Below are 16163 nucleotides of genomic sequence, written 5' to 3' on the forward strand. Positions count from 1 at the left end.
GTCAGCGCAATCGATCGCGATCGCCGCTCTCTCAATACGCTCGCGCGCTAGCCTCTGCATCGAACCGGCGCGGAATGACACATTCGTCCGCCCAGCGATCGTTTCGTCTCGTTTCGCGCCGAGCAATATGTGCATGCTCTGATGATCGGACCCGAACCCGCGAACTTGTACATCACGGGCACACACACACGGCCGTACGGCGCGGCGGTTTAAAGTTTCGCACCGGTCGGACAAGTTTCCAGTGCTCGGCAAACCAGATCTCGGATAGGTTGCCCACACGATCCGCGTACCCGGTGGTCACAAGAGTTCTCTAGTGTATGTGTGTGTGTGCGTGTGTTTGAGAGTGTTCTTTTAATTTTGTCTTCTTTCTTTCGCGGAGAGCATAGGGGAGCATCTCAAGATTACCGCCCGCAGTGTGTTTGGAAGCGGTGCGGGTGCAAGTGTACGGTGCGGACGCCGCTGTGAGTGTGAGATTAGAAGATACGGTGCGGCGTAGAACCAAACGGCATCGCCGCTCATTCTTGACCAGTACGTGTGCCGCTGCTGTTAATCAACATGTGTTGGCCGTGAACGGCGGTAACCAGTCTCGCGCTCGGAGTTTGCTAGTGAAAAACCCGTACACACCTTAAAACAGTGGTATTGACCCTACGGCCACGATCCAGTCCACGTCAGCGGAAGGATAAGATAGAAGATAGACCAGTGACTGGTAAAACTTGGCGATCCTGTCGTCGCCTCACGCCTGTGCTAAAGTGTATTTTACTTGTTTTTATTGTTTAACGATTTCTGAGTGTACGTGTGTGTGTGTGAATGTGTGCTTGGTGTGAACACGGAAGTGAACATTTTTCCATTAGATCGAAATAGTTTGTCACGTCCTGTGCTTTGGACGTAGCCGCTACATCTGGGCACTACCTTATACACGGTAAGAACACAGTTTCACAGTTAGTTCAACATGTCACAAGCGTTTCCTTTGATTCTACCGGATGACGCGACACGCACACACTAACTGGTCTTATCAGCCGATTCCCCAGAAAGGTCATCGAAAAGCGTGCACTCTGTCGTTTAGTTAACGTTTCCCTTCCCTACGACGAGGCAGAATCAAAACGCAGTTGTTAGGAATCTGCTGGAGCTGGACCGCCTGTGAGGTTAACGAATGTTCTTGCTTTGCACAAATGTAGATACACAAACTTGCCTTGCCTTTTGTGGCCCTTTCAGCGTCTGCGGATCGCGTCCTTGCGGGCGATTGCGTCTTTCACCTTGTCGCTGTGAGTTCAGGGACGCTGCACTACAGCGACCGTCAGCATCCCTCACCGAAAATACAGTGTATCATTTTGTGTTGCTGTGTTTTTCGTACCTTTCGCCAACGGTAAAAAAACAGCGCGCTAATGTGCTGAAACATTTCACTCACAACCGATGTCTACCGAAGAGAGGGGAAGGAAACAACGAAATACAGGCACGGGGAAGAAGTTAGTGTACAGTTAGCTTATTATCATGCGAAGCGAAGATCACGAACTTCAGCCCTTGACGGCATTGCGATATGGCATCAGAGATGCGGGCGTCATAGCTGTCAGTGGCTGTGGCAGGGGCCACAGAAAACCGGTTGTCGCTTTTAGCAGCAAGCGGCACCGGTACGTCCTCAAACTCAACTTTATTCCGTATTGTCGTTAAGCGTGTGTTGGTGATTGTTATTTTTTTCCTTCCTTTTTGCAAATTCGTTTGAAAAGAAAGCGTTCCCACCATGTTAGCCATGCTTATACAGAAAAGGAAAAGTTGCCAAATGTTAACAGCAAACAAGAAACACACCTGCGAGGGCTCTTATTTGCATATGAACGATGCACAATGACACAAGTTCTGTTATCACAATGAAATATTCATGGACAACGCAGCGTCCAAAAAAATGCACAATGCCTTCGTTTGAGTAATGTGCGTATTGTGTAAAAAGGCAAAGTACGGCATAAACTGAATTTTACCTACTCTACAAACGGCCGTTGATTTGATCTTTGAAAATGATTTTATGTGTTTATGTGTGCTTTATGGGATGAAACTTATCAAGTTAAATGTATTTAACAATATTGGTATAAAAGGCAATCATTTCCTTAACACATTTGCACAAATTTCCACTAACAATTTTTTATGTAAAAATACTTTGATTAAAACAATCGTTAGCTAATCAATGTACCAACCAGACATAGCGCACTGATAAGACGAATAGTGCTCGAATTAAATGATTTTGGTTGGTCAGAAAATAGGTCAAACAGATCGCATAAACAGATCAATAGGTCACAGCAATATGTTGCTCGAGGATTTTTGTACGGAAAAAATAAAATAATCTCATCAATTGTAGCAGCCTACTGGTGTATTCGGTAGATCCTCCCTGTTAGACGATGTAATGTAGTTCATTGTTTAATCCGCGTTTCATTTTGTCTAAATCTACAATACAACCCGGTTCATGAGTGTTTTTTTTTATTAGGAGGAAACGTTGAAAAAGGTAGTGTCACTTAGAAAAATTCAGTTTTTTTAACTCATATAGTGAAGCATATAGTGAAGCCGTCATGGGTTCAAGCCCCAAATAGACCGTGCCGCCATACGTAGGACTTGACTATCCTGCTATGGGGGGAAATCAATAAGGGCGGTGGCAACGCTCATCGGATGCGATTTTATCGGACGTGATTTATATGGGATTTGACAGATAACGTCGGACGTGCGATTTCGTCGTCCGACGTTATCTGTCAAATCCCATATAAATCACGTCCGATAAAATCGCATCCGATTAGCGTTGCCACCGCCCTAAGTCACTGAAAGCCAACCCCACAAGTGTGTTGGCAGGCTTTGACCGGCATCGGTTGTTGAGCCAAAGAAAAAGAAGAAGTGAAGCTTTTTATAGTGATATTCCACCACAGGCAAACTATGCTATTCACGTTAAAGCCTAGGATGACAATTATTTGTGAACCAAATCAACCCAAACCAACTAAATTTACACACAGGAATGAAACTATTTTTATTGAATGCTTCTACTATAACCAGCCTACGATTGTAAGGGGTCATCCATAAATTACGTAACTCTCTTAAGCCTCATTTAAACGCCTTAGTTCCAAAAACTATAGTTTAAATAAATTAAAACAATCTGTAAATAATGCAAGAATGTAGTTACGTAATTCAAAAAGGAATAAATTAAAATTAAACTGTTTTTTCTCGCAATATATTTTCAACAGTTGTCATTATTTGTAAGTTTCGAATAATGCTATTGACATTGAAAACTGAGCCGGAAACCTGTATATTATGTTTACGTTTCGTAATTTATGACATCTTTGATTTCTTCATTTATGACAGTAGTACTCGTATTGTTTGGTCGTGTGTAGTAGTGGGAGCTCCAATCGACCAATCGATTCGGGAGTCAATTCCGGAGCCAATTCCAGAGTCGACTTCCAATCCGAAATCGATTCCAGAATCAGTATCGGCTGCGGAACCAGTATCGGCACCGGAACCAGTATCGGCTCCGGAATCGGCATCGACCTGAAAAGTATCACAAGCGAAATCCATCCGGAAATCTCCATTACAAAGTAACGTTTACAAGTAAATTTGGATTCTTTGCGACTATCAATACGTAGCATCATTGGACCCAAACGCTTATTCTTATGGAAATGCCGAAACCGACAACGATTCCGATTTCGATTCAGGAACTGATTCCAATTCCGGGGCCGATTTCGAAGCCGATTCCGGAAACTGATTCCAGACCTACTAACCGGATCCGATTCAAAAAAAACTTCGTAGCTAGCTAGGCGGAATCGATTCTGACTAAAACTTATTTTTTCCTATCACTAGTTGTGTGTGAAGAAGCCAGCTAAATCGCTCTGTTCATCCAAACCTTCCATATAAATAATCAATCAGCTCGATACTAAGTGGTGAACAATGTATAAAATGTGCGCATAACGATCAGCAACATGAGCGTTACGAACAGTGAACCCAATTGTTCAGGAGAGAGAGCGAGGGTAGATGTGTGCGAAATTTTCTCAAATGAACGAAATGAACCGTGCGTTGCGCGCCGTAGTATACAAAGGCGCTTCAAGAAGGTCACAAACTATCTTATGATTTAAATTTTAAATCATTACATAATATTTAAGTAAATTGATTTTTTCAAATTGATTAAATTGATTTGCTTTCGCTCCTTCTTTAGGAGGCGGGTTATCATCGGGTGAGGCAATAATTCTATGCTCGCTCTCTCCCCTTCTTCCACCATGTTACATAAATCCGCCCCTGGATCGAACAAACGACTCTATGCTCACTGCGGAGCTACATCACGCTCTCCGTTTACTCAGATGTGTAGGAGCGCTAAATTCTGCTCACTCAAAAGAGATACCCAGCAGTAGCTCTGTCCGGCGCTAAACTAATGACGATCATTGTGATAGGTTGTAGGAAAAGGCGTTTTAACACCAAGATATCAATCATTGACTAGCTTAATGTTTTTCATTCTTTTCTTTGCACATGGAACAGAACGTTGGCTTAGTTTCTAAATTTAGTTACATTACAAAGCATTTTTGATAAATATTATACTTACACAACAACTATTCTTTCATTTAACGATTTTTTCTGCAGTTATCTGCTTAATGACGTCAAAGGTATATGTCTCCTTTTGAGCGGTCATTCGCTGACAACCTTTTAGTGCGATTCGCGATTGTTCAGGAAGTAGGTGTGGTTGCTTTTCTATCCCTAAAAAGAAACAACAATGATGTTGCAAAATTACTCTTGTAATGTTGGTTTTGTTCGCGCTTTCAAACGTACACAAGATCTCGATGACCTCGTGGATTTTTTTTTTGTTTCAAAGTCTTGTGGGAACTGACCTTGTAGATGGATCTGGCCTTATCCATCGTCTTGATTGGCGTTAATCCCAAATCTCAACCTCCTACCTTTAATGTCACTGACTTTCGGCAAGAACGCATGAAGGTGCTCATGGATATAACAAAAATCTGTGTGAAAATCACCGATTGCATTCACTTGCTTGTGGACGGTGTGGAGGGATGGGAAACGACACAAATATCGACATTTGTCCAATTTGGCCAGGCAGATGTTGAAAAGCACCCCTCATGGGAGAATGGAAGAAGAGAAAAGCCAACGAGCGGTACGGAATAGGAAACGGTTAGAAGAAGACGCTAAGCTGCCGAACAAATAATGCGCTTGAGCGAGACCCTGGATGCCCGAAACCGGTGGGTTTTAATGGCAGTAACCACAACAAAAACCAACCGGTCAACCGGTTACGAGCGGACTCCGCACGACACCGGCGGCGGGCGTGGAACATCTTTTTTCCGCGGGCGTGTGTGTTTGAAAACATTTTGCTAGCCGCACGCGAACCAGTCTGTTTCACCCAGTGCGAGCGTGAAGACGTTCGACCCAAATTCTGAGACCGAAGTGGACAAATCCAGGCGCCGGACCAATATCGGGTAGAGCAGATCCCTCGAGATATACAACATTTTGCATTCTTTTACACCATCGCTGCAGCACATACACGCACACAAACCAGCTGGAAACAGCTCAGGGAACGAACGTATAGTGTTCTACGGTTTTGTGAAATCATCGTCACCTTTGTTGGGCTCGAAGGAACCTTGGTAAAAAGCTGTGTTTGTGTGAGTGCGGCCATTAGACAACAAGAAGCAGGATGACCTTCAATCGGGAGCGATTGTCGTGCTGACCTTAGCACCACCACTACACGGTGGCTTTGCATATCCAATCGCGTAGCTATATCGGTAGCCGAAATACCGGATGATCTTCCGGTGTTCCATTGAGTCTGGATTTCAGACATAGATTTAAAGCAACAGTGGCCTTTTAAAGTTGACAGCTGCTAGTTTTCTGATGCCAGCCTCACTGGCAAAATTGAAACACAAACTTCAATCCCAATGAGTCGAATTTGTTCGCTAGCTTTAACGTGCTAATAGGCACTCGCGCTCAATTCCTCAACCTGTCGGTCGGTGTAATCGTGAACGTCGTCATCTCCTACATCGTCGCCGTCGTGATGTCTCATTGTGGTGCGCGGCCCGTAGACTTGTGGGTTTTTCTGATGACGTCTGATTAATTCCAGTTCTCCAAGCGTTACCTGCGATAACGCAGCCCGCCCAGTAAACGGAGCAATACTCGTTTAAGTTGATCATTCGTTGCCCGGTACACTGTAAAGAGGGTGGATTCATTTGCGTGCCATAAAAACTGGACTCACGCTCAGGACGTGTTGAGTTCGGACAACTGCTCTGCAAGAGTTTTGGAACAGGTGGTATAAAGTTATGGAACTTGTAAACCAGAGGGTGTGGTATAAGTGTTATCAATTTGAAACTAATTGTGATTAGCTTACTATTGTGATTATCTAAAAGAAAAACATTGCGTGGCTGGTATTCTTCTATATAAACTTTTGGGGGATATAAACAGCTGTAATCAACCAATGTTGTCTATGGCTTGAAGATTTTAATTATTTTATTTGTATCATGATTTTAATCGGTCCACTGGGTCGTCCATAACCCATCCCTTATTTTTTATCTTCTTGACTCCAGCTTTTGAAGAGGTATAGTGTACATCCTTAGACAACATTAGAGGCCATCCAGATATCATAAATAGATAAATAAATAAATATATATTTTGAAACACATTTATGATAATAATTTAAACTCCCTCTCTCTCTCTCTTTCTCTCTCTCTCTCTCTCTCTCTCTCTTTCTCGCTTTCTTTTCTCGCTCTCTTTCACTCCCATCCCTTTCTCTCTCTCTTATTCTCTTATCTCTTTTGCTCCTTGTTTACAGCACTCCCTTGCTCTATCTGTTCAAAATGCGTTCGCACTACAGCGCCGGCTGGACGCTGGCGTTGGTGCTGCTCGTCAGCTCACTGCTCGCGGTCAGTGCCGCCAACAATCGAGGCCAACCGGCGAAACCGGCGGCAGCCGGTCAGCAGGCGAACCGGCTGCATGCACCGACCGCCAACACGAAACTGGTGTCGGACAGTGTCACTAACCTGGCCGCCAAGATTGCCAACGCGCTGTCGAACCAGAAAAGCAAAACGGAAATCTTCTCCCCCGTCAGCATTGCGGGCGCCCTTTCGCTGCTGCTGCTCGGATCGGGCGGCCAAACGCAACAGGAGCTGCTGACGGTGATGGGCTTAAACAAAGGGCAGCTCTCGTTCCAGGATATACACCTGAGCTTCGGCCGGCTGTTCCAGGACCTGGTGTCGAACGATCCGAGCCTGGAGCCGCTAGTGACCTGGCGCCTCAACGACAAGTGCAATCGATACAACGAGGACGAAGAAGACGAGGAGGACGATTACATCAACTCTCAGTCGCCAAGCAATGAGTAAGTTAGCTTTTGAGCTATCCCTTTTTCTCCCGAAAGACCATTGAAAGCACGCGTTTTATCAGCATTATATTGGTGCCATTTTCTTTTTCGCTTGGTGCACGTGTTTTGCATTTTTTACTGTCTCTCTATGTGTCTAAGATGTTTGTTAAGCCTTCAGAAATTTTCAGCTTTTTAAACAAAACAAAACCACATTGTCGTTGCTGGGACGATATGCCATTTTAAAGGTGCACTGTTGTCACCTAATTGAAGAAAAAGGTTTTTAAATGTAAGTTCCGGAAACTATCCACCCACATGATAAAAACGTACGCAAAACATTACTTTAAGGCACAACTTGTTAACAGTAATGCACATTACAAGCGTCAAGGTGGTGGTGAATACTAGAATACTGTAGCTAACTGCTCAGGCAACTATTAAAAAGCTTTTAATGTATCAGTGACTGTATCTCATGCCTCTGCATTAACACTCATTCGGACGGTAACACTGCAACCACGCGGAAGCTTCTGAACTGCGCTTTCACATTGCACTTTTAAACCGCCTTCTTGCCGACTGTACGGGATTGTCTGGGACGAGATTTAAAAAATCAAACAATCAATATTTCTTCTCGCAAGTAGACGCAACCCATGTAAGAGAGGGTTTCCTTCATCCATTTTCTTGCGAACCATCCCCATATCCCTCATGTATCACAATATCCAACAGATACCCCCGTCAACAGATATCCATAGCGAACGGTGTGTTTCTACAGCGCGGTCTCAAGCCGGGCGTTCGCTTCCACAATGTGACGGAACGGGTCTACCAAGGTACGGTCGAGAATTTGGACTTCGAGCGGGAACCGAACCGTGCCGCGGCGCACATTAATGACTGGTGCTCGAGAGCAACAAACGGCAAGATTCGAGAGATTGTCACCCAGGACATACTGTACAACTCGCGCATGATCGTGGCCAACGCGCTTTATTTTAAGGGCCAGTGGGAGACAACGTTTTCGCCGTTCGGCACGCGGCCACGCTCGTTCTTCCTGAACGGCCAGCTGGAGCCGGCGGTCAGCGTCGAAACGATGGCAACGTCGGGATGCTTCCCGTACTACAATGCGACGGCCGAGTATGGCGTTCGCATCATTGGGCTGCCCTACGAGATGGGCAAATCGACCATGTACATCATCCTACCGAACGGTTCGAACCGACAGGTGTTGCGGGAGAAGATGGCCACGCTGAACGCTCCCCAGCTGAACTGGATGATCGATCAAATGGTCGTGAGAAAGGTAATGGTCGTGCTGCCGAAGCTAAACATCTCGAACCGCATCCTACTCAGCAGCGTGCTGGAAAGGGCGGGAATTCGCGATCTCTTCAATCCTTCCCGGAGTAACTTGAGCAAAATCTTCGCCGACGATCAGCCCGGTGCATCATCCCCCGATACTGGCAACGCCGATAGAGCGCCAGCTACTACACCGACCCAGTTTGCGACTGGCGGTGCGGCACAAGTGCAACCATCCGCACCGAAAACGACCACTCCACCGGTGCGACAGAACACTGTACCGTCAACCGTGCAGCCTACCCAGCCAGCGAGACCACAGACCAACTTCAACCAGGCCAATCAAATTACCATATCGACCATACCCGCTCAAGATTGCCGTTTGATCGAGCACTGCCAACCGATGCCAGGTGACTTGTGTTCGTGCAACCGAATACCAACCAATGACGACAACACCGTCTGTGGAGCTCACCTATTGGGGCATTACTATGACAAGACCATTAAGGATTGCAAGTATAGCTTCGGCTCATCTCCGGTACACACACATATCTGCATCAAACCAAGCTACCGCTTCCAACCGGAGTACAATAGCGGTAACATCTGCGAACAGCAAAGCGGTTGTAAAACGTTCCAAAAGTTTTGTTACTGCTGCACAGCAAAGGTGCAAAACGCACAACCATCGACCCAGTATCGGACGACCACGAGTAGGCCGATGCAGTCGATCGGCAGTCGGTTCCAAGGAGACGAAAGCATAACCTACAATACTACACCATTTCCAACACGACCATTTTACAGTACCGAACTATCGAATTTTGTCTGCGAACGTGTTCCACGGTACGACAGGAATACCTGCACTTTTAAAACCCATTACCAATGGAACGCACTTTACAATGCTTGCATTGACCCAACAAGATGTGAGTTTGTGCATGTCCAGAAGCGTCAAGCTCCTGAATATTATTCATCCTCTCAACAGTACCAAAACGCACCATCACGTGCACAACCGCAACAAACGTTATTACTGCAACCAGAATTACACCAACTGAGACCGCAGGAGCAGCGACCAAACCCACAAAATACACAATTAAGACTTTCCGAACAAGCCACTCCGTATCAAACAAAACAGGAGACATTCGACTATCAAACGAGACTTCAACAGCAGCAGTCGCAGCAGAACCAGCTACAGCAGCAGCAACAACGAACAGAACTACAACGGCAGTCGTCTCCATCTGTATACGTTAATGAAATCGTCACCCACGTGACGCTGGATGTCAACGAGCAGGGCACGGAAGGAGGCGCAGTTACTGCCGCGCTTATCGATCGTATCGGGTCCGGCTATTCCTTCCTGGTGGACAGTCCATTCTTGATACTAATTCGCCACGATCGAACCCAACTGCCATTGTTCTATGGGGCCGTGTACGATCCACGCCAGTAGCACGTACCGCTGCAGTAAAATGATATGGCACCGGAACAAAATGGTAACTCTGCACACTAGCAATGATAACATCCGACAGTATTCTTTAGAGAGAGACGCGATGGGGCTGAATGGGGGGCGGGTTGAGGACAGAGGAGTCAAACGGGTAATCTTTTACGCCCGGGATATCCCAGACAGTATATTTTAAATAAAAATAAACCAAAACTCACAAATATTGCCCAGTATTCCATTCTGTTGTTCTGTTGTATACCTATTGCGTGTTACTATGGATCGTATTATCACGACAAAAAAAAAACAAAAAAAACACTTTATCACTTTACACAAAACCGAAAATCTGCATCGCCCCAATGAACGCTATAAACGTTTAGAAACAAGTTTAGCAAGTTTAGCGGTCGCGTGATGGTCGGAGACTTTTCAATTTCGCCTCACACCTGCGGCCCGAACCGGTCAGACGTTGTTTTTTCCGACCATATCGAAAAAGGGGAATCACTCTGATATGTCAAGAGGTTTACGTGGTGTGGTTCGGATAAATCAAATTAAATTACGAATTGATTAGCGGCAGCGAACACAGCGAAAACTTCAAACATAGAGTGTAGCCGTAGCTGGTTTATATACTCATTTAGCAATGGTAGACGTGGCGGTCCTCGGTAGTCCAATGATGAACGAACACGACTGCTGGGCAGTGTGGGGTGGGGTGATGAAGCCTTACTATGGTTCGATTCCCCCCATGTTCCCTCCGTGTTCTTACAAAAAAAGGAAAAGACAAACTTTTTCTGGTATGCGTAAAACTTCGCTATTTAGTTATAAAAAAGTTAGTATGACACACGCATACACAATCGGGGACCAAATGCTGTTGTGCTATTATAATTGTGCCTACGAAGCAGAATAAGTCGTAAAAAATGAAAATTTATGTATTTCAACAGGCGCGATCAAAATTGTCCAAAATTTTAAAAGTTGCGAATTTGCACTACCCATACTTGTGTGCGTGTCTACCTTTGGATAGAATTTAACATTCAAATGAGTGAAAAAACAAGTGAGATAACAATGAATTTACTATTAAATATAATGTCGGTGAGTATGTCGTTGTACTTTCTCTATAATTTCACTGTAAATTTCAGCACTTTGCGAATGTTTGTTTTCACTGTTTTCGGGTACTAATGAGCTTCGGGTGTCAATTTCGGTTAATCTTTCTTTCCTCGCGTTAACATGTTCTCCTGCTATAAGATTCGTGCGCTACTAAGTTTTACTGACAATTTCCACACAAAAGTGTATATGCATGTGTGTGTGTGTGTTGCACTGTACTACTATGTGAACGTTGCTTCGTTCCTCATACATTTACTGGGTTTACCAATGTTTTTTTCAGATACTCTCTCATGGTCTATCGTCTGTTACCCAAAACAAGTTTGACACGATTCTACGGTTCATTGCCTTTAACATGCTCAATCAGTGCACTGAACCCAAAAACCTATTGGTGAACAGACGAATATTTTTGGGAAAACCCCCCGGGGTTATGCTAATCGGGACGAGTAACCAATGCGCTCCCGTAATATAGTTACCCATTTCGCAGCCCATGAATATCGAAAAAGCATGGATCAGCAGCACATTCTGAATGGCTTCTTCTTTTCTTGTCGTTTTCTTTTTCTTTGACCTTTCTTTGTAGCCAGCAGCCAACGAAGCGCGATCGGAAAGCGCACGAAATTACGCTCGCCAACGGTATCTTTGTCCAGCGCAACATCCCGCTGAGCGACACGTACCGGAACCAATCGATGACGTACTACAGCTCCGAGGTGCAGTCGCTCGACTTTGAGCTCGACACGTCCGGCTCGACAAGGCTGATCAATCAGTGGGTGAGCGACAAGACGCACGGCAAGATTCCCAACATCCTGCCGTCGGCCCTGCCGACCAGCACGACCATGGTGCTGGCGAGCGCCCTGTACTTCAAGGCCCTGTGGGCGGAATCGTTCATTGATGGGGCGACCAAGCCGCGTGAGTTTTATCCCGATGGCAAGGGCCAACCTCCCGTCATGGTGGACATGATGGCGCACGGTGGCTGCTTCCCGTATTACGAGTCGGTCGAGCTGGACGCACGCATCATTGGGATACCGTACAAACACAACGTCAGCACGATGTACGTAATCATGCCCAACAACTCGAACCGGGCCAAGCTGCAGCAGCTCATCCCGAAGCTAACCAGTGAAGTAGTGAAGGACCTGATCGAGAACATGGCGATCAAAACCTCGATCATACTGTTTCCGAAGATCCACATCAGCAACACGATGGATCTGAAGCGGGTACTGCAGCAGCTCGGCGTCTCGTCCCTGTTCCAAGCGGAAAGAAGCAACCTGTCGTCCATGCTGAACGAGGAGCCGCAACCGGATACCTTCATCAACCGGGTGCAAGCACCAACAACACCAGCGAAGTGGCGCCCCACTGTGAACATTGCCGACTACGAAAACAGACCAACATCGACCAGGCCCGGCAACAATTTGAATGACGTGTTGATATTTTCACGCTTCCAAAACGAAACGATGGACCAGACCACGGATGTACCGGAGGCTGCAGACACGACCGAGCCACTAACGATCGAAACTACCTCGAAGTCGTTCGTTCCACTGACGAACCGACCATCCGGCCGGGTTAGGCGGACGAAGCGCGACGTTAGCTACAAGGTACCGAGCAGCAAGCAGGCGGCACAGGCCGTGGGTCCACTGAGCAGCAAGGACTTTATCCTGCACAAGCGCATCGTGAAGGAGAACGGCCCGGTAGGCAAGAAGGGCCTGCGAAGGCGCAGCAAACGCGCGGCCCAGCAGCTGTACGTGAGCAACGCGGTCCACCAGGTCGATCTGGAGGTGAACGAAACGGGCACGGAGGGTGGGGCGGCCACAATCGTGACGCTCAACCGTTCCGGCACCAGCGTGGTGTTCCGGGCGGAGGCTCCCTTCCTGCTGCTGATTCGCAACGATCAAACCAATTTGCCGCTCTTCTACGGTCCCGTGTATCATCCATCTAGCTAAGAAGCGAGAGGAGTTCGCTTATTATTATAGATAGAAGCAGTTAGTAAAGCTGAAGCAAGTGCTATTTTGCATCCAGTGCTGTTATAGTGCAATTTTTGCGATCGTGCCACTAAAGAGAGCTTAACGATGGCGTAAAGGTTTAAAGAAGATGCCCCTGCGGCACAGACTAAACTTGCTTATTATGAAGAGAACTAAATAACAGTCAATGACATACTAACCCATGCTGAGTGTAATGACCGAATGATCAATAAATAAGTCTACCTTACTCGATACATTGTGTTGGTTTTATCATTTGAGTTTGATGGTTAAGTTGATCTTGCTGCAGGGCTAAGCGACGCAATTGCAATGTGCTATTGTACGATGGGTTCTCCTAATATCTTGTTTGTGTATGTTGTTGAGATGTGTCCATACAATTAAATTCCTGGTTCAACAGCTTATCTCAATGATGGTTTAGTCTTAAAGAAGGTCCCCAGTCTGTCGACTATCAGATGCTGGATTCTATAGATATTCCAAGTTCCTAGACCTACATTGGCGTGGATATAAAAAGCGACCTGTTGCTGATCTGGGTGTTGCTTTCAAATAGTGTTGTGCCTTCTTGATTTTTTTGCATTATAAACATTCATTCATTTGCATTTTAGTTGATTCGAATTTCAATCACTTCGTATCTCTACCGATTTATCCATCTTCAAAGATTCATATGAATCTCAAAAACTTGAAACAAAGGTTCATAAATTTCTACAGATTCATGACCCGCAAGAGATTCCTGCATCTCTTAATACTCCTGAATCCTATATCTCTAAAGATTCATGAATCTAAAGCGTCAACGTTTGCAGAATAAAGTACTCTTGTAGATTAAATTTTCGGATGAGTGAGCCCGCGAACACGACAAGCATTGGTCAGCAATCAAGTTGTACTAAGCAATCGTTTTGGCGAGACACGGATAATAGATATTCATAACATTCATAAATCAAAATAAATATTTTCATGAAGAAAGATACATTAAGATTCATATGAATCACTGGAGATACATAAATCTATGAAGATTCATAAATCTTTGAAGATTCATCAATCTTAATCAGATTTACCCATCTCTAGTTCCAAATATACATCGATTCTGACTTTCATCCCTAGTACACTCTTATTATGAATCCACTTATCGCGAAACTATTTCTTTTCACCTGTTCTTGAACATATCTCCTCCCGCCACAACTATGAAACCTACTCTGATCTTTAATCTGGATTCATTCCCTAGTCAGCAGCCGTAATGGAATGAAGCGTACATATTGAGTACAGCATAATGGTGCTTCAAGTATAAAATAAGCAGAAATAACTACCAAAAGATACACACGTATCACTAAATGCATAGTTGAGGTTATAGGTATCTTACGGCGAACTAAATTACTAGCCATAGATCTCATAATATGCTTTTGCACGACAAAAAAGACTTACAAACTGAATGAAATTTATCACAACCTTAGTCACATTGTACAGCGACAACAAAGTACTAATGTAGCATTTTTCATTCATTCTACAGGGTGGATCTTCTCATCCAGATCGGCAACGGTATCTTCTCCCAGAAGGGCACAAAGTTCGATGAGCGCTACGACAAGCTGGCCAAAGATCTGTACCAAAGCGAACTGAAGCCGCTAGACTTTGTCGGCGATGAGACGGGTTCGGTGCGGTACATCAACAGCTGGGTGCACAACCAGACGCACGGCCGGATCGCGGACATTGTGTCGCACATCAGTGCCGACACGATCCTGATGATAGTGAACACGCTGTACTTCCGCGGCCTGTGGGAGGAAGCCTTCCAACCGATGGCCACCCGCAATCGACGCTTCTTCCCGAACGGACCCGACGGGCCGGACTCGTTTGACATTCCGATGATGGCCAAAAGCCATTGCATGCCGTACTATTTCTGGCAGGAGGAGAACGTGCGCGTGCTCGGTGTGCCGTACCGTCAGAACGTCACCATGTACATCTTCATGCCGATGAACTCGACCCGCGAGCTGGTACAATCGATGCAGTCGAAAATTACCGCCGAGCGTATCAACGATATCGTCACGAAGATGAAGATGAAGTCGGTCACGGTAATGTTTCCCAAGATGCATATTTCCAACTCAATCAGCTTGAAAAATGTGCTGCAGCAGCTCGGCGTGTACACGCTGTTCGAACGGAAGGAAGCTGATCTGAACCGTTTGCTGGCTTCGAATACTACGGACCGGTTCGGAGGAGACCCGCTGGATTTATTGGAAGTGCTGCAGGACACGAAGGAAAACGCTATATTCCTGCTGCAACAGCAGATCCCAAATTGCATCATAGAGGAACGGATCGGTATCGAGCGGGGCAACTGTCTGAAGGATCACTGCGCATTTGGTGGTAAAACGTGCGTGTGCTGTATCGAGCAGGACGACTCATTCCGGCGACGTCGTCGTCGAGATGCATTTACTCCGTCGAAGAATGACCCGATCTTTGTCAACGAGATGTTGCACAAAGTAGACTTGACGGTAAACGAGCGCGGCACGGAGGGCGGTGCAGCGACTGCAACCCTTATCGATCGTATCTCGTCCCAGATTAACTTTATCGTGAACGGACCATTCATGATGGTGATTCGAGAGGAAACGACCAGACTGCCCCTGTTCTACGGAAACATTTACAATCCGAAATGAGCGCTTTGTTAGAATGAGCAAAATTGTGTTAGAATGGACTGCATGATTCAGATTTCTGCGAAGAATAATTCGACAATACCTCATACTAATGCAGACAAACAGTTTGAATAAACTTTACAGAAGTAGCACATTCCACAGTGACATGACATGCATTTTAGTTCGAGCAGTGTTTTTGCACATACAATAAAGATCATATTTAGCAGGCGTTCGTTTTGTTTGGTTATTCATACTGTAGTACCTCACTGGTTGGTTATGTTTTCAGTTCGATTACTCACATGCCACAGGATCGTATGTCAATCAACGAAATTGCTTTGACACCGGCATTTAGTGCATGATTATCATTGAGCTATGAAGCAAAGATTGTATGCCTAATTTCAGTTTTGGGCACAATCCGAATAGAACATTTCTATATTTCGATAATATTACTCTAAGTTTGTTTTTGAATAAATTAAAAATTTACGAGCAAGTGGCGGCATCGGACCTCA

At 45.4% G+C, this 16163-nt stretch overlaps 1 protein-coding gene across 1 annotated transcript; it reads left to right on the forward strand.

Moving 5' to 3' along the window:
• Positions 1-226: 226 nt before the first annotated feature.
• On the forward strand, positions 227-15886 carry LOC121595648. Its single transcript, XM_041919773.1, has 5 exons — positions 227-919; positions 6773-7315; positions 11656-13004; positions 14488-14494; positions 14544-15886. Exons 2-5 carry the CDS (start codon positions 6798-6800, stop codon positions 15676-15678), a joined length of 3009 nt encoding a protein of 1002 aa, XP_041775707.1. The 5' UTR covers positions 227-919; positions 6773-6797; the 3' UTR covers positions 15679-15886.
• Positions 15887-16163: the final 277 nt, after the last annotated feature.

The sequence above is a fragment of the Anopheles merus genome, chromosome 3R (assembly GCF_017562075.2).
Source record: "Anopheles merus strain MAF chromosome 3R, AmerM5.1, whole genome shotgun sequence".
Lineage (NCBI taxonomy): Eukaryota > Metazoa > Arthropoda > Insecta > Diptera > Culicidae > Anopheles > Anopheles merus.

Bases quoted from the DNA above. Each gene is read 5' to 3' on its own strand.
- LOC121595648 (XM_041919773.1), top strand. From the start codon at position 6,798: ATGCGTTCGCACTACAGCGCCGGCTGGACGCTGGCGTTGGTGCTGCTC. The intron at 7,316-11,655 runs GTAAGTTAGCTT...CTTTCTTTGTAG, and splicing joins TCTCAGTCGCCAAGCAATGA to CCAGCAGCCAACGAAGCGCG.